This window comes from Pristis pectinata, chromosome 4, assembly GCF_009764475.1.
Source record: "Pristis pectinata isolate sPriPec2 chromosome 4, sPriPec2.1.pri, whole genome shotgun sequence".
Taxonomy (NCBI): domain Eukaryota; kingdom Metazoa; phylum Chordata; class Chondrichthyes; order Rhinopristiformes; family Pristidae; genus Pristis; species Pristis pectinata.
Genome location: NC_067408.1, coordinates 70049905 through 70077064, shown reverse-complemented (window position 1 = coordinate 70077064; position 27160 = coordinate 70049905). Strand labels below are relative to the sequence as shown.

General features: G+C 39.8%; 1 protein-coding gene across 1 annotated transcript in view; it reads left to right on the top strand.

Moving 5' to 3' along the window:
* reps2 (RALBP1 associated Eps domain containing 2) overlaps positions 1-27160 on the top strand; it is a 163380-nt gene that overhangs the window by 120257 nt on the left and 15963 nt on the right. The window contains 6 exon segments of the mRNA XM_052014187.1: positions 1793-1880; positions 4889-4975; positions 11804-11849; positions 12834-12967; positions 16811-16872; positions 18800-18904. Coding sequence (XP_051870147.1) covers positions 1793-1880; positions 4889-4975; positions 11804-11849; positions 12834-12967; positions 16811-16872; positions 18800-18904 — 522 coding nt within the window.

Sequence of the window (27160 nt, the reverse complement as noted above, 5' to 3'; positions counted from 1 at the left end):
TTTGTGCTGATCAGCTGGCAGGGGTATTTTCAGACATATTTAACCTCTCCCTGCTTCAATCTGAGGTTCCCACCTGTTTTAAGAAGACCACTATCATCCCGGTACCTAAGAGAAGCAAGGTAATATGCCTTAATGACTACCGACCAGTGGTTTTGACATCCACCATCATGAAGTGCTTTGAGAGGTTGGTCATGGCACACATCAGCTCCAGCCTACCAGAAAATCTTGACCCACTGCAATTCGCCTACCGCCGAAACAGGTCTACAGTGGACGCCATCTCCCTGGCCCTACACTCATCTCTGGAGCATCTGGACAGTAAAGACACCTACGTTAGACTATTGTTTATTGACTACGACTCCGCCTTCAATACTATAATTCCAAGCAAACTCATCACCAAGCTCCAGGACCTGGGACTCAACACCTCCCTCTGCAATTGGATCCTTGACTTTCTGACCAACAGACTGCAATCAGTGAGGATAGGCAGCAATACCTCCAACATGATTATTCTCAACACCGGTGCCCCACAAGGCTGCGTCCTCAGCCCTCTATTCTACTCCCCATATACTCATGACTGCATGGCCAGGTTCTGCTCTAACTCCATCTACAAGTTTACAGGCCATATCTCAAATAACAATGAGTCAGAGTGCAGGAAGGAGATAGAGAGCTTAGTGACATGGTATCATTGACAACAACCTTTCCCTCAATGTCAACAAAACAAAAAAGCTGGTCATTGACTTGAGGAAAGGGGGTGGTGTATGTGCACCTGTCTATATCAATGGTGCTGAGGTCAATGGGGTTGAGAGCTTCAAGTTCCTGGGAGTGAATGTCACCAATAGCCTGTCCTGGTCCAACCATGTGGACGCCACGGCCAAGAAAGCTCACCAGCGCCTCTACTTCCTCAGGAGGCTGAAGAAATTTGGCATGTCCCCTTTGACGCTCACCAACTTTTATCAATGCACCATAGAAAGCATCCTATCTGGATGCATCACAGCTTGGTATGGCAACTGCTCTGCCTGGGACCGCAAGAAACTTCAGAGAGTTGTGGACACAGCCCAGCACATCATGGAAACCAGCCTGTCCTCCATGGACTCTGTCTATAGATCTCACTGCCTAGGTGACGCAGCCAGCATAATCAAAGACCCCACCCACCTGGGTCATCCTCTCTTCTCTCCTCTCCCATCAGGCAGAAGATGCAGGAGCCTGAGGGCAAGTACCACCAGGTTCAAGGACAGCTTCTATCCCACTGTGATAAGACAATTGAATGGTTCCCTTATAGGATCTACCTTGTCATAACAAGGTAGATTATGAGGTCAAGAGTCTGAGATGGACTTTTGACCTCACAATCTACCTTGTTATGACCTTGCACCTTATTGTCTACCTGCAATGCACTTTGCTGTAGCTGTGACACTTTACTCTGTATTCTGTTACTGTTTTTATCCTGTACTACCTCAATGCACTGTGTAATGAATTGATCTATACGAACGGTATGCGAGACAAGTTTTTTACTGTACCTCGGTACAAGTGACAATAATAAACCAATACCAATACCAAATGAGCACTGAAGGAGCTGGCTTGTTCTCTCCTCTGCTGTATATTCTGAACTACAACAAACATCAGAATAAACAAGTATTAATTTCTGTTTTTTCTTCTTTCACTTTCTTTTTCTGGATGTACTTCCAGACAACATATTTCCAGTTGGATTTGACTTTGTTGTTAGGAACTGTGCATCATTTTATTGGAATTGTGGCAAGAACATAATGAATGTAACAATTCTTTATTTCAAATAAAACAGGAAAATGTTGCAGCTGAACCAGTGCCTGATATGTTACCTGCCAGTACCCTTCAGCAACCAGAACTGCAGTTCTTCAAGGACAATTCAGGTATAAGCATTTGAAATTATGCTTTTGTGTAATAATGTTTATTTGGATTTTGCTTAATTTTATTGATCCACTACCTCACCATGAATCAATAACCTTGGTTTGACTTTCTTCCAGGGGCCCCTCTGGAGGAAACAATGCACATCGTAAAAGAGTTTAGAAGAATCTGAAACGTATAAGATCCCAAGTAGGAATGACAGGGTAGAATGTTGAGGTGTTTCCACTGATAGGAATGTCTTGAGCAAGGGAGCATAGTTGCAAGATAAGGGGGCTGGTAATTTAAAGATGAGTTGCATAGCAATTGCTTCTAGCAGAGGTTGGAAACCAATGGAATTCTCTATCCTGGAGGTTGTGGAAGTATTTTGCAAGATGGAGGAATTGAGGGCTCTGGGGAACTCTGTATAGAATAGGAGTTGAGGCTTGGGGCAGATCTAGCCTGGTTGGGTAGGGTTGAAGGGCCAAGTGGCCTACTTGTATCGACTTTTGTTCTTGCCTTTTAAAAAAAAGTGGTGGTTGTGAGGTGATTAGATCTTACAAAAGGAACAGGAGAATGAACACAAAGGGGTTGTGATTATGCATGAGAGTAGTTTTATTTGTGCTTGTATAATGTTTGTTGGATTAACAAGCCTAACACTAGACACTATTGTGAGTAGTTTGAACATCTTGGAGTGCATGCTTTTGGCACATACAGATCACTTCTGACCCATGTACCCCATTGGAAAAGCTACATATTGGGATGTCCCATGAAACTCAACTTTCAATACTAATGAGTGAGAGAGAGAGAGAGATTTGAAGATTAGTCAAGTCTTTCCTCCCTGCTGCCCACCCCCCCCCCCCCCCCAAACCACAGATGAAATTGAAATGTGCCAGTACTTACTTCCCATCATCTCCACTTACCCACATTTTTTATCAAGCACAATAGATTTGGGTAATTAACATTGGAGCAAGTGGTTTTGTGGCTTTTATTTTTCAGAATGAGACTTTGGAATGAAATAGCCTGCAACAAATTTTGCAGATCAGAAATAACTGAGCAGATGGTTATGATTTTCAGATGCTAAATTATAAGACATTTTGCGAGTTGTACGGACTGCGAGCACAGAACTGATATGAAATGATTGGTGGTTTTGTTAATTAGTTCTGAGCAAACAGATATAAAAACTAAAGTAAGTCTGAAGAGATTCAACAAACTTAATGAAGGGTCTCTCAACAATGTATAGCTCAATCTTCTATGTGTTATCAGTTCAAACCAACATCCACTGATCCACATTGACTAGAATAAAGATCCAGAGATTGATTGGGCTCAATTTCAGTTAATTCAGTTGAGTCTAAGCAGTTTTAATTTTTCGATGTGGGGAAGAGGTTATTTTGATGTATGTAAGTTTGTCTATGATGGTAGTTCAAATTGGGATGCTCTTCACCTTTGTACCATAGACATTATTTATGAGGACTAACTATTGGATGTATTTACACATTATGCTTCATTTTTCATATCACATAGAAGGCCAATCAGCCTATTAGGTGTATACTGGCTCTGAGGACATTTCTGTCCTTCCTATTCTTCCTTTTATATCCCTGTAATCTGTTATTTCTCACTTGCCCATCAACTCTGATTCTTCTTCCACCCACCTCCTCTAGCAGCAATTTACAGTGGCCAACTAACCTGCCAACCCACATATCTTTGTGGTTTGGGAGGAAACCAGAGCACCTAGCAGAAACCCATTCATGCTAACTCTACACAAAGAGCATCCGATGTCAGAACTGAACTTGGGTCACTGGAGCTGTGAAGCACAATTTGCTCTGCTTTGGTGGAACTTTATTTGATTTAACTCCAGTCTTTATCCAAAAATAACCGCAACCACAAATATGACCTGCATACAATTCTTTATGACTATGCTGAGGAGACAATTTCATCCCTCCCCAACACCCTAACCCTCGCCTTTTTCCCCCTTCATTCTTTTTCCAATTAAAGGACATCAAACTGAAGGTACCAATTTGACTAAGATTGACCACGAATGCCAAGATAAGATTCCTGGAATGTTGTTGAAGTCACTGAGTTTAGTAAGCAATTGGGAGAATCTCCTACTTTGATATTTCCCTACACTTTTCAGCCCATTTTCTCCTCTGTCCTTGCTGGGATACTTATCCACAGGTAGCATGTGCTTTTGAGAATCTCTTTTCACTGTGAGTCTGGCTGATGTGTGTCACCTGCTGTCTGTTCAAAGTGGATCTCAGTATTGGCCCTCTCACACAAGTGCCTGTATGTGACCATCACGAATGGTTTATTACCCTGATTTATTTCCCTATAGCAGACTTGGTTGAGGCGACCTTATCCACACAGGTCAAGCGTCAAGCCTGGAAACTCCATGATCTGTCTGATTTGATTATTGCAGTTTGCTGAGATATCCAAAGGAGACTTTGCTTGATTTCTAAAGTAAGGGAGGCCACTTTAATCTTGTGCTAAGTAAGACGATATAGAAGATGAAAATTTCTGTATGGTTATTCCTTATAACATTTCTTTCCAAAATGTGGAAACTAGTTTGACTTGTAGTTAATTATTTTATTACAGTAATTGTACGTTTCTATGAAGTTTCAAACATTGCTATAATTGTTAAGCATCTGCTCATCCAATTCACGTACCAGTAGTGTTATGATTGAGAGTCCTGTTTGTCATGGGAGAAGATAGATCAGACAAAGCTTTAAAAGAATTGCATTCTGGCATCTTTGTGTTAGACTAATTAAAGTTACTGTGTAAAATCATTTCCCACAGTTTCATTGATCTTCCTGTACAACACTAGGAGGCATCCTATCATAAGCAATTGGACTGACAAAAGGATTAAGAAAACCTACCTAAATCCGCATGAATCATAATTTTTATCAAATGGCTAGGGAACTTGTCATGCCGCATGAAGGCCACAAAGCAAAAATAGGAACTGCCTGTGGGCTATTAAATTATGGTAGGGCAGATAGAATGGGACAGACAAACTATAAAAACATTTATATTTATTTTACAGATTTAAGTCTAAGCAGAAATGCGACTTCCAAACAAATACCAGAAAAATGCCAAACTACTGAAGATGCATTCAGCTTATCTCAAGCAGGCAAGTACTTGAGAAAAGGATGAGACAGTTAATGAATTACTGAAAAAAATTGAAAACCAATCCCATGAATGTACCTCTTCCCCACATTCTCAATCTCTCCATCAAAGAGAATTTTCCCACATTAATACTGTAAACATGATGTTTAAATGCTTCATGTCCCATTGGTTAGGTGTTCCACTCTATTAACTTTACAGTTGGTGGAGGCAAGTTTAAATGAGGGTGTCTTCAGACATTCTGTGGAAGAGGGGAAGAGCAAACTTAGTTTTTGACACACATGACCTCAGACAAGTTGCAAGTATTAACATTTTTGAGATATCCCTGATCATATTTTTTTGCACTACATTTGTACTCACGTTTGGAATCCAGCATGATCCTTATGCCAGTGTGAAGGAACAATTGACGTAATCTGTGCTCATATGAGCAGTGGAAAAAAGCATAAGAGCCAACCAGCAAAGATTTAGAAGCACTAGATAGAACCTCGCTGCATTTGAAATTCTTGGCTCAGGTAATTCGTTAAATTATCTAATAGATAATTAAGTTTTGAGAAGAAATTTGGAAAAGCTTCCAATGTAAGCATAATGCTTGATACTTCTGTAGCACAACCTAGAAATAAACGCTTTTACACACAGTCTCTGCTTTTTCTATCTCATGTTTCTTTAGGGTGACTCTACACCACACCCTATAACTTACTTTTCCAAAACATAGAAAGTAGTTCAACTTGTAGTTAATTAATTTGTTTCAATAAATTGTATTTTTCTATGAAATTTCAAACTTAGCTGTAATTGTTAAGCACCCATTAATCCAATTCATGTACCAGTAGTGTTTTGATTGAGAGTCCTATTTGTCATGTGGGAAAATAGATCAGACAATATGTTAAAAGAATTACATTCTAACGTCTTTGTTTATATATGAAAAACTTATCAAAATCCTCACAGAATGACTAAAAGTTGCAGTTAAGTGATATTTTCACACTGCTTGACTAACTCAGTGGAGAGTAATAAATAATGTCTAACCTGTGCTAACCTATGTTTTACTCATCATGTTTAGTGCTGCTTTATTGCATTTTTCTGACCAAAGTCATCACACATGGCTACCTGTCAGATCCTGTAGTGATATTGTGAACAGTTACATTGATTTTTAACTATAACTTCTTGGAATTAAATAACATGCATAGAACTAAAGAAACGTGCTTACAGTATATTGAACTGAATGGCCTTGTTCCCCCACTGGAAAAGCCTTCAGTGAAATTGAAGGTAAACAACATATGGCCTCCTCTTGCATCTGATTCCTCAACAAGAGCATGGCAGATCAGATTCTTGCCCATTTTCTCATCCTATCCCACATTTTTTGGTTCCCTTGCTCTTCAAAAGTTAACCTACTCACCTAACTCTTAAATTGCTGACCCCCTTAACCTTTGTGTGTACATGTGTCCCCCAGCTCCACCTCCCACCCCCAGTTCCAGATTTTCCATCCTGAGGAAGCCACTTTTTGGATCTACCCTGTAAGAACTCCTCAGAATCAATTATGTCTTGATAAGTTCATTCATCTAAACTCCATTGAGTATAGGCCAATCCTACTCAACCTCTCTTCAGTGGTCAACCCTGTCATCCGAGAAATAAATCTAATGAACTTGTGCTGTACTGCATTTATATTATTTATGAGTGGAGACCAGTGCTGCATGTAGTACTCCAGTTCTGGTCTCAACCAAAGCCATGTACGATTTTACAGCAAGACATCCAGGCCTGGAAATTCCATCAAGTGGCACAATGATTTTACTGCATCCACAATGGAAATACGTCTGCTCCCCAAAACACTTCCTCCATAAACCCTTTTCCCTGCAGTGGCAGGAGATTGTGGCACAATGTCCTTTATGGAAGTGAGGCCTATGCTTGTGCATTGTAAAATAGCTCAGTTTTTGACTTTGTTTTATTTAATGTTTTGAGAATCCTGATTTGCCACATTCACTGGTTCTCTTATACCTTTCCAGCTCTTCCCATCCTAGAATAGTTTCATTGGATTTGTTGAAGCTTCTAAACATATAATTTTTCAAATGCACTGTTATTACATCCAAACCAGAATTTTGCCTTCAACTGATGTAGGGCCAACTGGACAAATGCTTCTTATATTGTCCGTCTATCCTTTCTTGAATGAAATTAATTATGTTTCAATCTTCAAGGATTGTTCCAAAATCTAGAAAATTATCACTGATGCATTCACTGTAGTAACAGCCACTTCTTTTGGAACAATGGGAATACCGGCTATTGAGGCCCCTTGTATACTGGTTTAAAATAAGCCATTATAGTCAAATTTTAAAAGAAAGTGTAATCTATTTCTCTGTCACATAAGAGAATTCAACAGGACCAGAGAAGTGAAGGCAACTAGTTAATGAGTGGAAGGTGGATTTTAATGTGGGTCAATGTACAGTAATTAAACCCCTGGAGCAAAAAGTATATGAAGGAGCCTCTTGCTGATTCACTAAGGCCAGTTTATAGCTGATTGTACCAACTATCAGGTTTCATTCATTATGTTGAGCTGGTTGAGCCCAGGCTGGGATGCCGATGCGTTGGCTATTTTTGGGTTTGGTGCATGGGCTACTGAGGAACAAAAATGAGGATCTTGCTGCTGATCATCATCCAGAGAAGCCCCAGCTGGAAATTAAATATCTCCCAAACATGTCTCAGTGGTGAAGCTGTCCTGGTCAATTAGGTCAGTGAAACTCATTGTGATCACATGCATGAGGAATGGCCACTTGGATGAAAGGAAAACGATCCAGTGCCTTTGGAAATTTCCACAGCCTGAATCAACTCTTATACAGAGGCAGGCAAAGCAAGATTCACATCAATACAGTGTCAGAGAGCAGCTGAAACTATTTAGGCCTCATCAAAAGCAAAATGATGTGGTACTAGAAATCTAAAATAAATTCAGAAAATGCTAAAAATACACAGCATGTCAGGCAGTACCAGTGGAGAGAGAAACTGAGCTAACGCTTTATATCAGTGACATTTTAGAACGGAAAGGTAAGATTAAATGAAGTATAAAATACAAAGAGATGGGGAGAGAACCTCGTTCAAGTTTATTGTCATAAGCATATGTGCACAGGCTATAAATGAAACACGTTCTACACAGGCTAGAAAGTGAGCATTTTGCAGCAGCAGCAGAGTATATTACAAGGACAAACGTAAGTTAACAAACTTAAATTAACATAGACTATTACATGTGCAAAATAAACATAACAACACTAGGACAAGATTGAGAGAAAATAAAAGTATTGTCTGAAGTAAAGTTGGGTTTTTCAGGTTGGTTCAAGAACCTGATGGCAGTGGGGAAGAAGCTGTTGTTGAACCTTGAGATGTGGATCTTAAGGTTCCTGTACCTCCTGTCTGATGGTGGCAACGGGAAGAGGGAATGGCCCGGATGGTGGGGGTCTCTGATGATGAATGATGCTTTCCTGAGACATCGCCTCTTATAAATGTCCTCGATGGTGGGGAGAGCTGTACCTGTGATGGAACAGCTTAAGTCCACCACGCTGTATAGCCTCTTTCATTCCTGTGTATTGGAACTTCCATTACCAGGCTGTGATGCAACCAGTCAGAATGCTTTTCAGTGTGTATTTGAAGTTTGTCTGAGTCTTCAATGACATGCTGAATCTCCTTAAACTCCTAAGAGAGTAGAAATGCTGACGTGCCTTCTTCATGGTTCCATCTATGTGCTGGGCCCAGGATAGGACCTCCAAGATGTTGACACACAGTAACTTGAAGCTGCTCACCTTTTCCACCGCAGACCCTTCAATGAGGACTGGTGTGTGTCTACCTGACTTCCCCTTCCAAAAGTCCGCAATCAGTTCCTTGGTCTTGCTGACATTGAGTGCAAGGTGGCTAAGACACCACTCAACCAGCTGACCTCTCTCACTCCTGTACGCCGCCTCATCATCATCCATGATTCTGCCAACAACAGTGGTGTCATCACCAAATTTGTAGATGATGTTGGAGCTCTGCTTAGCCACACTGTCATAGGTACAGAGAGAGTAGAGCAGGGGGGTAAGCACGCAGTCCTGAGGTGCTCCTGTGTTGATGGTCAGTGAGGAGGCGATAATGTTTCCAATCTGCACTGATTGTAGTCTCCCAATGAGGAAGTCGAGGATCCAATTGCAGAGAGAAGTACAGAGGCCCAGGTCTTGGAGCTTGACAATAAATTTTGAGGAGATGATGGTGTTGAACACCAAGCTGTAGTCAAAGATTGGCAGCCTGATTTATGTGGTCCAGTTGTCTAGGTCCAGAGCAGAGTGGAGAGCTAGCAACATAGTGTCTGCTATAGACCTATTGTGGCGACAGGTGAATTGAAGTGGGTCCAGGTTCTTACTGAGGCAGGTGTTGATTCGAGCCATAACCATCCTCTCGAAGCTTCATTACGGTGGATGTAAGCACTAGTTACTGAGTCGTTGAACCTGAAAGTCGGTCTAGACAAGGGTGGAAGGCAGGAGAGATTAAGTGACCAGAAAGGATGATAGTTCAAGCTGAAAGAAGGTGGTAATAGGATGTTAGGGAACATGAGGCCAGTCTGAAGGAGGGGTAAATGGGAGAAGCAGATTCATTATCTGAGGTTGCCAGGAAAAACACTGTAGATAAAGAAAATCTGAAATGGAGATGCTGAAATTATTGAACTCAGCATTGAGTTTGAAAGGTTAAACTGTGCCTGGTTGAAAGATAAGGTGCTATTCCTCAAACTTCAATTGAGCTTCATTTGAAACCACTGTATTTGGCCAAGCACTTGCCATCTGCTGCCTGTGTATGACTGATGGCCAACAGTTCCCTAAGGCGTGTCCGGCTGTCAATCAACTCAATGCAGCTCATTAGTTAGTTCACATTCCAAATATTGAGGCAGTTCTGGGGACCTTGATATTAAGAAGCACAACTTTGGCATGGAAAAGGCATAGGAAAGATTAACTAAATGATATTGGTAATGAGAGTTTCTAATTATGAAGGTAGAACTGGGACAAACTCCAAAGAACTGAATGGTCACCTTTGGTGCTGCGCTATTCTACGATTTGAAGAAAGGCACAAAAAATGAGGATTAAAAGGCTTAATTTGGCAGCAAAATGGAATTTTAAAAAAATAGAAGGGCATTAAAAGATTAAATCCTCCATTGCTAACAGATTTGCAGAGTAGACTTGGCCTGGCGGATGGCTTATTGCTGATTCTACAAAGGCTTTCAGTTTCCATTATTTTCAACTGATCTTGCTGTTTTAATATACTGAATATACAGATAGTAACTACTATGCTGTTTTCATGGAAATGATTGTTAAGAAGAATACAGAAAAGATTTTCAAAATCATAAATGGTTTTGACACATTGAATTGTAGAAGTTTGTTTCTATTCGTTAACTATCTAGAAAGTTAAGACAGCGAGTAGTCAAGAGCAAAAGGGGATTGAAAAAGTGCTTTCACACGTGGTTATTAAAATATTGAATTAGTTGAAAACATTTTAAAAGTTCATATACATTTAAAATTCTTGAAGATATACACACCTGGAAATGCACTTTCTTTATACTTTGATTGGGATATCCACCAGTTGTAAGGAAATAACTAGTTTGTATTGGTTTTGGTTTATTATTGTCACTTGTACCGAGGTACAGTGAAAAGCTTGTCTTACAAACCGATCGTACAGGTCAATTCATTACACAGTGCAGTTACATTGAGTTAGTACAAAGTGCATTGTTGTTGTACAGGTAAAAACAGTAACAGTAAATCAGACAACTCCTCCCATACTTGTCCATATGACTGACAATAGAGCTGCAGCAGGAGATCACAGTGCAATTAGCCCAATCAAAACTTCACATTTCTGGACATCTGTTGTTCTTTTAGAATTTTAGTTACATGAAATAGAAGTATAACTGCAAAATGGTTGGCTGCTGAACTTTGGCACAGAGTCTAGTGTTAATTAATTTATTGAGGTGATGATGCAATGTGTTTAATTACCAGCATTGAGAAATATTATCAACCAGGAATATAACTGCTTTTAAACTGTGATTCCAAATTACAGGAACTAATCCATAAAATTGTTGGTCGAGTTTATAACGCATCATTTTTTTTTCGGATTGTCATATCCACTACAGTTAGAAAATAATTTCTCTGTGTTCTAAGAAATCTGACAACTTCTTCAACCCTTCCATACTTGATGAAATAAAAACTAGCAGGGAATGACTAACGATGTTTGAAAAAAGTGGCACATTCACTCTGTGTATTTGCTGGACTTGAGTCATTTGCATGGATAGAGATAATTCCATGTAATTTAAATACATGGTGTGTGAAGTTGATGCTAAACCAAAGCTGCAAAGGAGAGCTTAAAATAGTGGACCAAGTGACACGAGGAGAAAAATTTAATTTCCTCTCTGGAATGCTTTGCAAGTAGATGGCTGGAGTCTTACATTAGTCCAGCTTGTTCATTATAGAAGTAACTTCTTATAAACAAATTATAGGTTTAGTAATAATGATCAGCTCTTTTTATTTTCAGTGCTGAATCTGAAAGCCTTAAAAACTGCGCCACACTGACAGTTTTGACATTCATTTTTCTCCCCAGATTCTCTGTCAACAAGCTTTGTGTTAAAAGTTTGCCTGCAGTGAGAAAGCAACTGGCAACAGGGCAACCACTAGTTAAAAGCATTGCCATGCCCATAGGGAAATCTAGAATTTCCTTGCCAGGCTTACACATATTTATAAAAGTGCTTGATTCTGAGCCTTGATTTTAATCTCTTAAAAGCATGTTTTGTTTTTGTTCATTACTTGCATAGAAGAGTGCTGTGTTTTAACGTGCAAACTTCTGTTTTATGAAGGTTGTCGAGAACTGGAATCCAGCCAGAAAAGGAAAACAAGACCCAGGTAATTTATGTGTCCTGAATAGATTTTTAAATATCTTGTTTATTAAAATAATAGCATTTTATATGCACTTCATTGTGTACTGCAGTACCCTTCCTATTAAGATTATCTATCTGATTTACTATTATCTCAAGTGCATTTACCAACATTGGCTGGGTTCCAATGGAAGCTGAATAAATGTAATAGCCTAGTTAAGTGAGTTCTGTAAATTGGTTAAAAGGCTTGCTGCGTAATGTAGTACCTGGAATGACACTTGTTTATCGGGCAAATGCCATACACAATGGGTCGCTGCTTCTTGCCCAACTACTAATTCTAGTTTTTTTTTTTGCTTTTCTTTCAAGCATATTATGAAACTGGCTGATGGTTTAGACATTTATGTTTTACTGCACACATTTTGCAAATTTTGACACTTGGTGTAGAAATCTGCCTTGGTCTGTCGTGAGAAATGAATGCTATCTCTTTGGCTGTCTGTTGAATGTCCCACTTGTTATTCAGTTCTATTGAATTTGGTGAAACAAAATATCACACAGGGAATATAACAAGTGGAAGCAGTTAAAGATGAATTCCTATCCCAGATTGTTTTATCCTAGCTGTTTAACAAATGGATTTGTACTCAGGAAGCTGACCAGCATTCTTGTACCGTTTGGTCTGATTAGCTTCACTTAGTGAAACGTATGGGTTACTTCGAGACTGATTGTGTCTTCTAAGATTAGAGCCCTTAATGTAAAAGGGACAGTTGCATTTCTAAATCAACTTTCACAACTTCAGGCCACTTCTTGCAGCCACTGATATACCTTTGAAGTCTAGTCACTGATATAATTTGGGAAATATGACAGTCCAATTATACAGCATAATCCTGCAAACAGCAGTAATGCAAGTGATTCCATTTTAGGTGCTGAGTGATAACTGTTGCAAGGTACATCTGTGTCTGTGCTCCACCCTTCAACCATGGGTCCTTATTAAAATGCACACCATTTCGCATTACAGATCATACTCAAGTACCTCTGCTGAAAATGCTATTAAGAAAGAAGTGCCTCCTACACCACCACCAAGGCTTCCAAAGACACATTCCAGAGCATCTTCTCTGGACCTTAATAAACTTTTTCAGCAAGGTAATCAAGGTGAGTGAACCCACAGTGTACAAAATGTGGGCTTTGCTATGAAAGTTATGGCACTTCTTTCCTTCACATAGTTGTCTTAAATGAATAGAATTGTCCTATCTGCCACACTGTGAGAGTTATTCTGCACTTTGCGTAAAACAGCAATATCTTTGCATGACTTTGCTTTTAACATGTCACAATGAATTTTTTGGAACCTAGTAATTAAATGTTTTTGTCCAACATTAATATTTCATGACAAAAACCTTTAAATGCTATATCCACAATAGCTACCAGATAAGACTTACGATACATCTATCCATTGTTATTCATCTTCCACATATAATTTATTTCAGTATAATTTAGATGCACCTTTAGCTTAGTTGATAACATTTGGTAAAATGGTCTGCTGTACGTGGACACACAAGTTCTTTTTGGCCTTACTGGTCAGATCTTGACTTGGGAATCTGTACTAGGTTGTATGGTGTAACTAAAGGAATCAAACCAATGCAAACAATTAAGGAATTTCAAGCAAGAAATTTACCTGGAGCAAATTGAATCTCCACAGTATTCTGCTTTAGAAGGTTGTCTCAACGACAAAATTGAACACTTTCTTGACCAAGTTAATGTTCACTGCAAATTTTCAGTAATTTGCAAACATTTAAGCTTTTCTTTTATGACACTAGGACACCAATAGATTTTTTTTTCAAAAGCGTCTGAATATATACTTACTCAATTTGGTTAGTACCTGACTATTGTGCTCACAGATGTTGAACTCGACATTCTAATTAAAGCATTTTATTTTTGTGAAATCCAGTTTCAGCTGAATAGATTATACCACATCACCACACTTAAAACCATCATGGATTATGATTTAATACAACTTTTTTTTAAATTATATTTTAAGACTGACCAATAGCACTGGTTTACAGCAGATGATACATTTGAAGAAGTGAAAATGAGTGTAAATATAAACTGGGGTGAAATCCTGATCACAATTTGATTGCATCCAAGTGGAAACTTTTGGCTTGGTCATCGTTCATGGAGTAATAGAGATATACAACATGGAAACAGGCCCTTTGGCATACTAAGTCCATGCTGACCATCAACGACCCATTTAAATTAATCTTACATGAATCCCATTCTTTGTAATTCTCGCCATGTTCTCATCAACTCCTCCCAGATTCTATCATTCACCTATATGTAACTGCTGATTCGCTGCATGTCCAAAAATCCATGGATCTATGTTTTAAATATATTGAGCACCTGTGCTTTCACAGCTGCCTTAAGCAGAGAATCCCAAAGATTCACAACCCTATAGGTGAAGGAATTTCTTCTTATCTCAAAATAAAGACCCCTTATTTTGAGACTGTGATCTACCCTCCCCCAGTTCCAAGACACGTTGGCCAGGGTAAATTACCACCCCACCCCCCCCAACACATCTGCCCATGGAAATCTTGTCAGAACTCCAGAAGGCATAGGCCCAGTCTGCTTAATCTCTCCTCATACAACAAACTCATTATCCCAAGAATCAATATTGTTCTGTAACCTAAGACTCAGTGTCAACTATACCACCAATTTTCACGTCATCTGCAAATTTATTAATCATACTTCCTACATTCATATCCAACAGTAAGGTTCCCAGCACTGAATCCCTGTGATATGCCACTGGTCAGAGGCTTCCAATCACAAAAGCAGCCCTCCTCTGTCTTCTAATGCCAAGCTAACAATTGATCCAGTTTTCCAAATTGCCATGGATCCCATGGGCTCTATTCTCTCAGACCAGCTTTCCATGTGGGATCTTGTCAAAGGCATTACTATAAGTCTGTGTACATTACATTGACCGTACTCCCCTTATCAATATATTTTGTTAAATTTTCAAAAACACAATCAAATTAATCAGACAGGATCTCCCACCAACCATAGAAGCTTTTACAAACTGTTCTTATTTTTCATGCGAGGTTACTCTCATATTCTGCTTCTCCTTTCTTTATCAATGCCTTGATCCTCCTATGCTGAATTTTGCAATTTCCTACTTCCTCAGGCTTGCTACTCATTTTGACAACATTAAGGTAGATTTAATACTACCTTTACTTTTCTTGATAGCCGAGAATGAACCATTGTTGGAGTTTAATGCCTTCATTGGATTGTTATTTGTTGCAAACCATGTACTTTAAATGTTAGCCATTGTTTATCATCATACCCTTTTAATATAGATTCACAATCCTCTGCAGCCATCTCATTTCTCATACTGCTGTAGTTTGCTTTGTTTAGATTTAAGATCCTGGTTTCAGATTAAACTAAATCAATTTCATTTTTCATATAAAATTCTGTCATATTATGATCACTCTTCTCTTAAGGCTCCTCAGCTACCAGGTTATTTTAAAATCTTTACTGGTTGCACAATACTAGATCTGAAATGGACTTTTCCTTTATTGGTTCATCAATATACTGTCCAGAAAACCAATCTTATGCAATATATGAATTTGTCTTCTACACTATTGCTGCTAATGTCATTAGGCTAGTCTGTATATAGATTAAAGTCCCCCATGCTCATTGAATCACTCTTCTTACATGAATCTCTCATTTCCTGAGTGTAGACTTTTCCCTACATTACTACTACTATTTGCTGGGTTATAGACAACTCACACCAAGGTTTCCTGCCCCTTGTTGTTGCTTAGCTTTATCCAAACTGATTCTACTTAATTTTCCAAGCTGCGATCCTTCCTCTCTACTACCTTTACCCCATCCTTATGATCAGGCAAGTAGTGAGCAATGCTCTGTAGAGAGGAAATGCGGAGAACTTTACCCACATCCCTAAATGAAGACTTGCAGAAGTTTGAGCAGCTTCATGAAGTTAGGAGTTGAATGCCTTGCAATAATGTTTGAAGCTTCCAACCCAGTCTTGCAGTCTCATTGTTTTATGGTCTGACTTTCCTTTTTTTTAATTCATTCAAGGGGTTTGGGTTTTGTAGGCTGAGCCAGCATTTAATTGCCTGTCCCAAATTACCCTTGAGAACATGGTGAGAGCTGCCTTCTTGAACCACTGCAGTACTTGAGGTGTACCCCACACTGCTGTTAGAGAGAGAGTTCCAGGATTATGACCCAGTGACGGTGAAGAAGTAGAAAACCCTGCTCAGTGATTATCTCCAAGATGTTTGTGTGAGTGATGGTGATGATGCTGAATATCAAGGGGAAATGATGAGAATTCCACATTACAGATGGTATGTGGAAGTCTCATCCTTTCCCCTTGATGTCAGTCAATGGAATGATGCAGGGTTTCAACCCTAAACGTCGACAGTTCCTCTCCCCCCACCCCCCGCCACCCCTCCCAACACATGCTGCTCAACCTGCTGAGTTCCTCGAACTGACTGTTTGTTGCTCCAGATTCCAGCATCTGCAGTCTCTTGTGTCTCCTTTATGACTTTGTTCCATTGTTGGTGGCTGGCATTTAAGTACCCAGATCCTAGACTCTGGACCTTCCTCTCCAGCTCTCCCTCCTTTAAGACTCTACTTAAAACATACATCCAGGAGTGAGCTTTGAGTCACCTGACTTAATATTTCCTTATGTGGCTCTGTTGACATTTGTCCAGTTGTGCTCCTGTGAAATGTTTTTGGTTGCTTGGTGGTGTTGTATAAATGCATTTTAATATACATTGATGGTAGGTGAAATGTGCATATAATTCTCCATGATATGGTTGATAAAGTAAGAGCAGAAAGTACATTGTTAATTCTTGGGGTTAGGTGTATCAGCATTACTTTTATGGAATTATCATATAACCCAATGGTTTTTACATGTTAGAAATTGCTTGCTTATGTATTGATTAGTTCAATATTTGCATTTTATGATTTTTTTTTAAATTTTAGTGGCAACATCTGCTTGGTTACAGCCACCTCCTGCTATCCCACCACGACCTCCGACTGCCAAGGTAAGGCCCAGTCTGCAGTGCAGCTTTGAGTATCATGTAATGGCCCGGAACTTCTACCTCAATACCAGAACTTATTGCATTTCTCAATGAAAGTCCCAGTGTTCAGCGCCGTTATGGGTCTAAGCTGATGGCGGCATCGTCCGTCCTGCCACCTGGGCTGCCAGCTGCCCTGTGTACACTGATGAACTCCTCCTTCAGTCCATCAGGACAGAACACGCCCTGGCACACTTCTCAGCTCTCAGCTTGGGTACCTTGTTTGCTGGGGCTGCACCCAGTCACACCTGACAAGCCTCATTAACGTGAATGGGAGATACCAGCTACCAAGGAATGATAAGTGAAAGGATTTTTTTAATTAGTTTCAATGTTTTTAATTGTTTGTGTTAGTGTATGGTTTTAGTATAAAGGTTGAATTAATATCTTAAATGTTTATCTATTTTAGTAGGTTCCAGGTGCTGCTGCTTGTTTGCTAATATCAAAAATGTTCATATTCATTGACAAAGCAGTTCCATGAGTGCAGCCAGTTGCCTGTGCTGATACAGCCTCTGTACTGCACACTGGCACGCAAATGTACAGGGTACTGGGCTCCCAATGGAAGTGGTACCTGGGGACACACTGGTTAGAGCATTGTAATACAATTGTATTTGTTTCATGATTGTTGCTTGGTACAATGGGAAATGTTACATGAGATGACCAATTATCAGTGAATGGGTGGAGAAAGAGGACTTCCCTCCCAGTCAGCAGCAGGTCTCTACTATTGCTGCTAAGGTGTCTGAGAGTCATGTAGCCAACTGTGATAGAATCATTGATCTTTTTTAACCCTCCCCCCACTTCTTTGAGCAGATACAAAGAATGTCTTAGCAATTCAGGAGCTTTGAAAGGGTATGTGATTGTTTAGAGCCGGTGTGTACTTTTTTTGGAGTTTTTCCTTACTTGTCATTTTTCCATGTTATTCACATCATTGGGTGAGCAGGTGTAAGAGTGGTTGTGAGGTATTTACCAATTCCATATTATATCTCGGTGACTTAAACTGCATCTCTCAACTGTTCTTCAATTTCCACTTCCTTACCATCTTCCTCCACTCCCTGCTGACATACTGATAGTGTTTGTTAGTGCTCTGGTTGGCTCTTCCCTTGACTGCTTGTTTTAGATCATCTATGCACCTGTGAACACGCATTCTTCCTTCGTATCACACATTTAGAATGCACAGCACAGTTCAGGCTCTGAAAAGCTCATGTTGAGATTCTAGTTGTGTCATTCATAGAAAGCATTTTGATACAAAAAGAGAACGGTAAAATGGGTCAGGGTCAATATCTCTCAGTAACAAAAAAACAAACTCTGGTCAGGCAGCATCTGTGGAAAGAGAAACAGAGATAATGTTTTAGGCCAAAGACACTTCATCAGCTGGGGAAGAGGAAGACTCTTGACCTGAAATATTAACTCAGTTTCTCTTTCCACAGATGCTGCTTGACCTGCTAAGTGTTTCCAGAATTTTCTGTTTTTATCTCAGATTTCCAGCATTTGCTCTACTTTGATTTTCAATTACTCTCAACAGCAATACTTTGTATGGGTCCTGTAATTAAGCTTGGTCACCCTCAGGAATGGAGGGTAGGGTCGGCCAAATCTCCTACCCCAGTCAGTGTCCAGCAACCCTGGTCAGATTTGTGTCTTTGTGGACATTGAGTATAGGTATGATTTTATACTTGGCCATGATGTGCAGCACAGTCAGATGGCTGGTCAACATTGTCTGTTCCTTTCCTTAACCATAAATGACCAGTTAGTTGGGGTAGCTAAAGGCAATATTACTGCCCACAGCAAAGGTTTTACTGTTTCCAAGAGAAGGAACAGTGAGGTATATTTTGACTCTGTCAGTTGTACTGCTAGAAGATTGTTGATTGCAATTAGAAAACTTGCTTTTTATCTTTTGTAGACTGCTCCCTTTCCTGCTAAGGCAGAGGTCAATAACCTGCCTGCCAAACCACAAGAGAAGATCCAGCAGCCGAATTTTGCAGATTTCAGCAAGTTCAGTGAGCAGGTAAACCAATTAAATTTGCTAAATTCCAATTACTTACAGAAATGCATATCCATCTTTGTCCAATGAAAGGGAGAGGAGAGTGAAAGACAGAAAAGTGGGGCATTAATGCAATGTTAGCCTGATACTCCAGAAAGTAGGCAAAGTAAAAATTGAAGTAATAATCTTTGCTCAATGATTTCAGAAGTGTCAAGTAGGGGCTAAAGCATTGAGCACATGATTTAGTCTGGTACCTTAGCATGGTGCTGAGGGAGTGCTGGGCAGCTAGAATAAAACATTAAATTAAGGTTCCATCTACTGTCTTTGGTGGACATTAAAGATTCCTTTGCACAACTTGGAGCAAAACAGGGTTTCCTTCTGTTGCCCTACTCAACAGTTATTCTGCAACCAACATTACCAGATCAGTTTATCTAGTTCCACAGTGACAGCACTACAAAAGTTCTTACTGCCATGATGCACTTTGGAACAGGCTGAGGATGGGAAAGACACTACATGAACTGAAAAACTACATTCATTCCTTTCCAGGTGGATGGGAAGGAGTTCAGATTGTCCTCGTAGCTCTTTGAAGGGAATCCAGGTGCATTGTAAATCAGTCTCAAATTTCAGTGACTTAAGACTAAATAATTTACTTATTTTACAGAAAATCCTTTAGAGTTAATTATGCAGTAATGACTGAATGGGGTTTTGGGAAGTACCAACATTCTCTCAATATCACAGGATTGATTGAAGTTATTCTCAATCAAACTGAATTAGGAAAAGTGCATCACAGCACCAATGCAAGAAATTTGCAAACAAAAAACCCAGAAAATGTTGCAAATGCTCAGGCATTCAGGGACACATGAAAGAAAAAAAGTCTTTCATTAAAGCACTGGATACAGCAAAGAATGAAGTGGAAGTGTGGACCAAGACAGGGCTGAGGCAGAATAAGTTGATGCTGCTGGGGGTAGAGGCCAAGAGCGTGCATGTGCTGACATGTGGCATTAAACATGGATCCCAGAACGCAATAGGAACTGTGTTTCAAGAAACACTGAATATCATTAAACGATCTGTAATCATGGCTGAATCTGAAATACAAATGGTGAAATTTCAATTTGAGTCCTCATGAAATAAGTAGGGGTCGAAAAATTTGTGAATGAAATGGCTATGGGACAAATTTTGGTAAATACCTCATCAAAGCAGTGCTGGGTACTTTCAGCAGTTTATTTTACCTTTCCAACGTCCACAGGACTTTGCTTCAATAAATTGGTAGGTGTCTCAGTAATTTTTATTCCTCTTTTCACTTCCCCATTGCATGACAGTTTTCATTGAGGGGCTTCTACCAGTATCACTGTTAAACCAGTCTTATGGAGGTGCATGTGATGTCTTAGGATGACTGTCCTAATCTACTCCATGTAGGTAGGTTGGATGACTATCTGGCACTTCTATGCATGAACCAGCTGTTCCCCAGGACACCAAAACTGCGGTGCATTATTTGGGAGAGTAATTACAATTCTTTTTTGCACTGTAAGTACATTAACATGTAATTTGTGCTGATTTCCAGCACTCCTGTGCTTGCTCTGCCTCTAACAATGCCTCATTTTTAAAGTTTTCACCTTGTTTTTAAATCCCTCCATGGCTTTGCCCCAACCTTTCCCTCTGACACCCCTATATTGCTCCACAATTTCTACACTCTGGCAATTCTAGCCTGTCGATCCATAGTTTTAATAGCTCCACCATTGACATCTGTTTCATCTACCTGTGTTCAACCTCTGGATTCTGTCCCTGAACATCTCTCTCTTCCTTTAAGTCTCTCCTTAAACCTACCTCTTTGGCCCAGCTTTTCATTATTGTTCTAAAAACCTTTTCATGACATATGTTTGATAACCATGTCTGTGAAGGTGTTGTAGACTATTTTGCTCCTTCGGAGAGAGATTTTTAATTTATGTTTTGATTTAAGGCAATCAAGATTTAGTATGGGAAAGTAGCATTGAGGTAAAAGATCAGCCATGTTCTTATTGAATGGTGGAGCAGGCAAGAGGGACCGAATCTCCTTCTGCAGCTTCAGTATCTTCAGTTGCTATGTTGGTGCTCTGAGCCAGTTCTGAATACAGCTCACTTTCTTTCTCATTCATTTTTTGGCAGCTGAGTGCTATAGCCAAGGCCAGCATTTCTTACCCATCCCTAATTACCATTGTGAAGGTGATGGTGAGCTGCTGTCTTAAACCATGCAGTCAGTTCTGTTGGGGTAGGGAGTTCCAGGATTTAGATCAAGTGACAATAAGGGAATGGCATTATATTTCCAAATCATGAAGGTGTGCAACTTGTAGGAGAATGTGCAGGTGGTGCTGGTGTCAGATTACCCTTAGTGCATAACTGCAGTCTATCTTCCAGATGGTACACACCACAGCCATGATGCACCATTGGTAGAGAGAATGATTGTTTAGGGTAGTGGATGGAGTACTTGGTGTTGAGCTTCTTGAGTGTCTTTTAGAGCTGCAATCATCCATGCAAGAAGAGTGTATTCCATTACATTCCTAACTTGTGTTGTGTAGATGGTGAAAGGCTTTGGGGTATCTGGAAATGAGTCATTTGCCACAGGATAGTTGGCCTTTGATCTACTCTTGCAACTGTAGTTTTTATGTGCTGGTCTTGACTTGGTTTCTGGTTATTAGTGACCTTCCAGGGTGTTGATAGTGAGAGAATCAGCAATGCTAATGCCATTAAATATTAAGAGTAGATGATTAGACTTCCTCTTGTTGGAGATAATTATTATCTGGCACTTTTGTGGCAGAAATGTTACTTGCCACTTATCAGCCCATGCCTGAATTTTAACTATATCTTGCTGCATGCTTCATTTTTGAGGAGTTACACATAGAATTGATATTGTGCAATCGTTGGTGAACATCCCCGCTTCTGACCATAATGTGGAAGGAAGCTCATTGTAACATTTGAAAATGTGAGGTCTGGGACACGGCTTCAAAGAACCCCTGCGGTGTAGTCCCGGGGCAGGGCTGATTAACTTCCAATAACCACAACCATCTTTCTATGCGGGAGGTATGACTCCAGCCATTGACGTGCTTTCCCATTGATGCCTATTGACTACACTTTTACCAAAGCTTCTTGATGCCATACTTGGTCAGCGGCTGTCTTGATGTCACCTCTGGAATTCAGCTCTTTGGTCAATTTCTTCTGGTACTGATCTGTATAGTAAGAAATTGTTTTGAGCTTCTGAAAGTGGAAGTGGAGTTGTTTGAAATGACAATGTTTCATTGGAGGATCACAAATGTTTTTGGCATGCTTATGTTTTGAGCAGAGTTAGAGAAGGCTTGTGGCTGACCAAACAAATGATTTATTGAATTTTTCATGACCAGAATTTATGCAACATTGAAATGAGGGCAAAGCAGCAGCAGAAAGATGACTCCTTCCAGCTCTCTCTATTCATTATTCAATTTGAATAATAAGTGGTTCTTCCTGCATAAATCCAACCAGGATGCTCTGGCTGGCTCTTCAACTACAAGGGCATCGTAAGCAGCCTGGTTCTTATTCCCATCCTGTTGCTTTGGGTGTATTTTTTTAAGCAGGACCTCCTGAGTAGCAATAAGGATTCTGCTTTCCATCTCCCTAGCAACACGGCAGTAAGGATAATTGAGTGCAGCCCTGACTCGAACCAAAACACAGAGGCTGAGTATTTCTGCTCTGTGCTTGACAGTTCATCGTTTTCCACTTGTTAACCCTTGTTTGTTTTAAAGGGAAGAAATTTGAGGCTGGTTCGGTTTGGCTTGGATCTGGAACCAGACTGCATGATTTGGCACTATAATGGACAGTACCAATCCCAGCCTTTGCTGAAAGGTTCATGAGATTAAATAAACTTCATGACACAAGGCAGCATTTTTGATAGAGTCATAGCATTGTACAACAGAGTAACACACTCTTCGGCCCACCATATCCATGCTGATCTCTTTGCCCATTTACACTAATCTCATATGCCCACATTAGGACCATATCCTTCTATGTTGTGCCTGCATAAATAATTGTATCTGATTCCACCACCTCTTCTGGCAGTGCATTCCAGATATCAACCATGCTCTGCATAAAATCAACTTACCTCTTAGATTCCCTTTAAAACTCCTTCATTTCACCTTAAATCTATGCCCTCTTGTTTTTGATTTGGGAAAAGATTTTGACTATCTGTGCTACTTAAGCTTCTCATAATCCTATATACTTCTATCAGGTCACCCCCTCAGCCTCTTTTGACCCAGGGAAAACAAACAGCATATCCAATCTCTCCCCATAACTAAAGTCCTTCATATCCAGGCAATGTTCTGGATGACATTGGACAGCCTTTTCACCGTTCCAGGAGAAACACAAGTTACATTGAGATGTTTCATTGCTTAACGTGGTGGTGACAAATGTGAACATTAACTTTGATGTTGCTCACAACCTGATTGTAGAAGCCTAGATGAAGGTACTATGTTATATCAAAACAGACATAAAGAGACTTGAAGTGAGAACTGATGTAATGAAGTAGTGTCGCTTTCTCTTTAAGAATGTATTTTATCAAAGGATGATCTGGTCTAATACTTTAATTCCTTAATCAACAGGGTAAACAATGTAGGGTTGTGTTTTTGCATTTAGAATTTGTTTAGTTTTAATTGCAGAAAAGTGAGATTTGTGCGCCACCTTCCTACTTTAACATTGTTCCTACATCTTAAAGCAAAAATTCACGAGTGTGTATGTGCATGGTGCTGCTGAAAGAATGAAAGTTTATGATGTTAACCTGAGAAGTGACAACATGAAGAATGTGCTTCTGATCAAACTTAAAGCAGTACCAAATGTGAAAGTTTTTTTTAATACCAAGTTTGTATCATTGGGTTCTGGTGTCATTTTGTAAATCACCATGAATTTGAATATTGTCCAAAAAGTAGTTTCTGTGCCAACTTAATTTAATCAGACTGTATTACAAGTATGGATATGGAGTGATGCAGCAGTTGTGTTGCCTAACCAGAAATCCAGAGGCCTGAATTGTAATGCAGAGATTAAAGTTCAAATCTGACTATAACAACTGCAACATTTTCTTCAGATTAATAATTTGGAATTTGGATAAACAGCAACAACTAGTCGTTGTAATGATGGTCATGTGAACCACCAGATCATTGTAAAAATGTATCTGGTTCACTAAAATCTTTCGGGAGGAAATCTGCCATCTTTCCCCGGTCTGGCCCATGTGAGTGCAGACCCGGCCCATGTGGTTAACTCCTGAACTGGCCGAGTAAGCCACTGGTTGCCACCACCACATTCTCAAGGTGCAGTTAGGGATGGGAATAAATGCTGCCCTTGCCGGTGATACCCAGGTCACAACAAATGAATACATGAATTAAATAAAAATTATTTTAAACAAATAACCACATCATTGTTACCTGCGGAAACGACATCAGAAAGAAAAGGATGTGGTCCAGGCTTAAAATTTAATGACATCAAGGACAGAGTTAAATAAGGTAATCAGTGTTACAAGCCTTGGCCCATCAATATCCTAATTTTGATTCAGAGACGGGAACATCTGGAATCATCTGATCTGAAGCTGATTCACTCATCAATTGAATTCCAAAACAACGACCTGGAAAATCCAGCCCTTTAGTCAGATGAGCAGCCATATCAGCTGACATGGGAGGAAGATGGGTGTCTTGCTTTGAAGATCAGAAATGGGTTTTGTGGTAATTCAGTGTACTTACAGGGCAGAATTACTGATGAGAGTAAATTTGCAAAAGTGATGTGTAATCTGAGGTTCTACCACCAGATGGTGCACTTAGAGCCAAGAAAATTCATAGACAAACTCAATTTTAAGTAGAATCCATGGAATTGTCAGTGCGCAGAAAGGGGTCATTCAGCCCATTGAGTCTGTGCCAACGACTGTTAGAGCTAACCCATTCCCCCAAACTTTTCCACATATCCCTGCAAATGATTCTCTCTCAAGTGCCTATGTTATGTCATCACTATGGCTTAAAATAAAGTTAGAGGTTTGAAGTGAAAACCAAAGTTATAAAATTGTCTCACTTTCTCCAAGACTGTGCTCTATCTAAGGACAATTTGGTCATTTTTTTGTACATCCCTGAAATCAACAGAGCAAACAGTGTGGAGGAATTGTTGCATTTGGATTGCTGTTGATTTTGATTATTTATTTACTCTTTATGTTAATGGACTGGAGGAGGGAGCAGAATGTAAGGTACCCAAATTTGCCAATGACACTAAAGTAGGTGGGAGGACGTGATGTGATGAATATACTTGGACTATGCAATAGGATATAGATAGGTTGAGTGAGTGGGTGAAAACTTGGCAAATGGAGCTTAATGTAGGAAAGTGTGAGATCATGCGCTTCGGTTGGAGTCATAAGACATACTAATATCTAAATGGAGATAACTTGCAAATGAGTGAAGTACAGAGGAAACTAGGTGTTCTAGTGCACGAATCACAAAAAGTTAGCAGGAAGGTGCACCAAGGAGTTAAGAAGGCAAATGAAATATTGGCCTTTATCATAAGGAGGTTGGAATTTAAAAATGGAGAAGTATTGTTACAATTGTACTGGGTGTTGATAAGGCACAGTTTTGATCCCCTTATTTAAGAAAAGATATACTAATGGAGGATTCAGTCCAGAAGCGATTCACTAGGCTAGTTCCTGGGGTAAGAGGGTTGTCCTGTCATGGGCAGTTATAGAGGTTGGAACTGTATTCTTTAGGGTTTAGAAATATATAAGATCTAAAGGGGCACGACAGTGTGGATGTTGTGGTGCATCCACCCGTGCAGAAGTCTCAAACAAGGAGACAAAATCACAGGATAAGGGGGTGGTCATTTAAAACTGAGCTGCAGAGGATAATGAATCTCTGGAACTCTCTACCTGGGAAGATGGTGGAGGCTAGATCATTGGAAGTATTTAAAGAGGAGGTAGATACATTTTTGAAAGATCAGGGATTGAGGATTACAGAAATCTGGCACAGAGATCAGTCATGATCATATGGAATGGCATGGAGGGCCTGATGAACCAACTGACCCTGCTCCTATTTTCTTGTGTTCTTGTGCAGGAAAGTACAATTTATGCATTACTTTCCTGCATTAACATTGTTCCTACATCCTAAAACAAAATCCAGGAATATGTATGTGCACAATGCTACCAAAGGAATGAGAATTCTTTTGTTTGTTCTTGAAAACCTTGATTGATTCAGTTTCCACTTAACTGCGAGGAAAAAAATCGTTTCCTTCACATTTGCCTTGTATCTTTTTTAAGTCCAAATTTTTTAATCTATGGACCTGGTACTTGAACCATCCACCAGTGGGAACGGTGCTCCTTTATCTGCCTTGTCTAAATTCATCTCAATGTTTTACATGTCTATCAAATCTCTTCTCAACCTTCTTTGCTGTAAGGAAAGCCACCCGACTTACCCAGTCTAATCCAGTAGCTGAAATCCCTAGGGACATGCTATTATTTAAGTTATTATTTACTAAAACATGATTGTTGTATTAACTACAGAGAGGAAGTTGAAGGAAAAGGAAATGTGTGATTCACCACTTCAAATCGAGAAGAGAATTACTTGGAAGTGAATAATTCATTTTTATTTTCTAATAAAGTACCAGCTGCCAGAGCACAAGACTCTGTTTGAAAGATGTGGATTTTGGCAGTTATGTGGTTTTTAATAGTCATTTCCTACAGAAATGAGTATGGTACTCTATGTAAAGGCTCATATGTTTTGCATCACTGGGAAAAATGAAGGTTGGCATTCATTCACTGAGCTCTTCATATCGCCTGTCTTCATCAGAGAGGCTCTTCCCTTTCTTGGGGGATGGAAGTCCTTAAACACTGTCACTTGCTGAAGTGGGTGAGCATTTGGAGGATAGTGACCACCGCTCCCTAACCTTTAGCATCGTCATGGACAAGGATAGGAGCAAAGAGGACAGGAAGATATTTAATTGGGGAAGGGCAAATTATGAGGCTATAAGGCTAGAACTTGCAAGTGTAAGTTGGGATGACATTTTTGAAGGGAAATGTACTATGGAGATGTGGTCATTGTTCAGGGATTTCTTGCAGGATGTTAGGGATAAATTTGTCCCGGTGAGGCAGAGAAAGAATGGCAGGGTGAAGGAACCATGGGTGACAAGAGAGGTGGAACATCTAGTTAGGAGGAAGAAGGCAGCATACATAAGGTGTAAGCAGCAGGGATCAGATAGGGCTCTTGAGGATTATAGGATAGCAAGGAAGGAACTTAAGAAGGGACTGAGGAGAGCAAGAAGAGG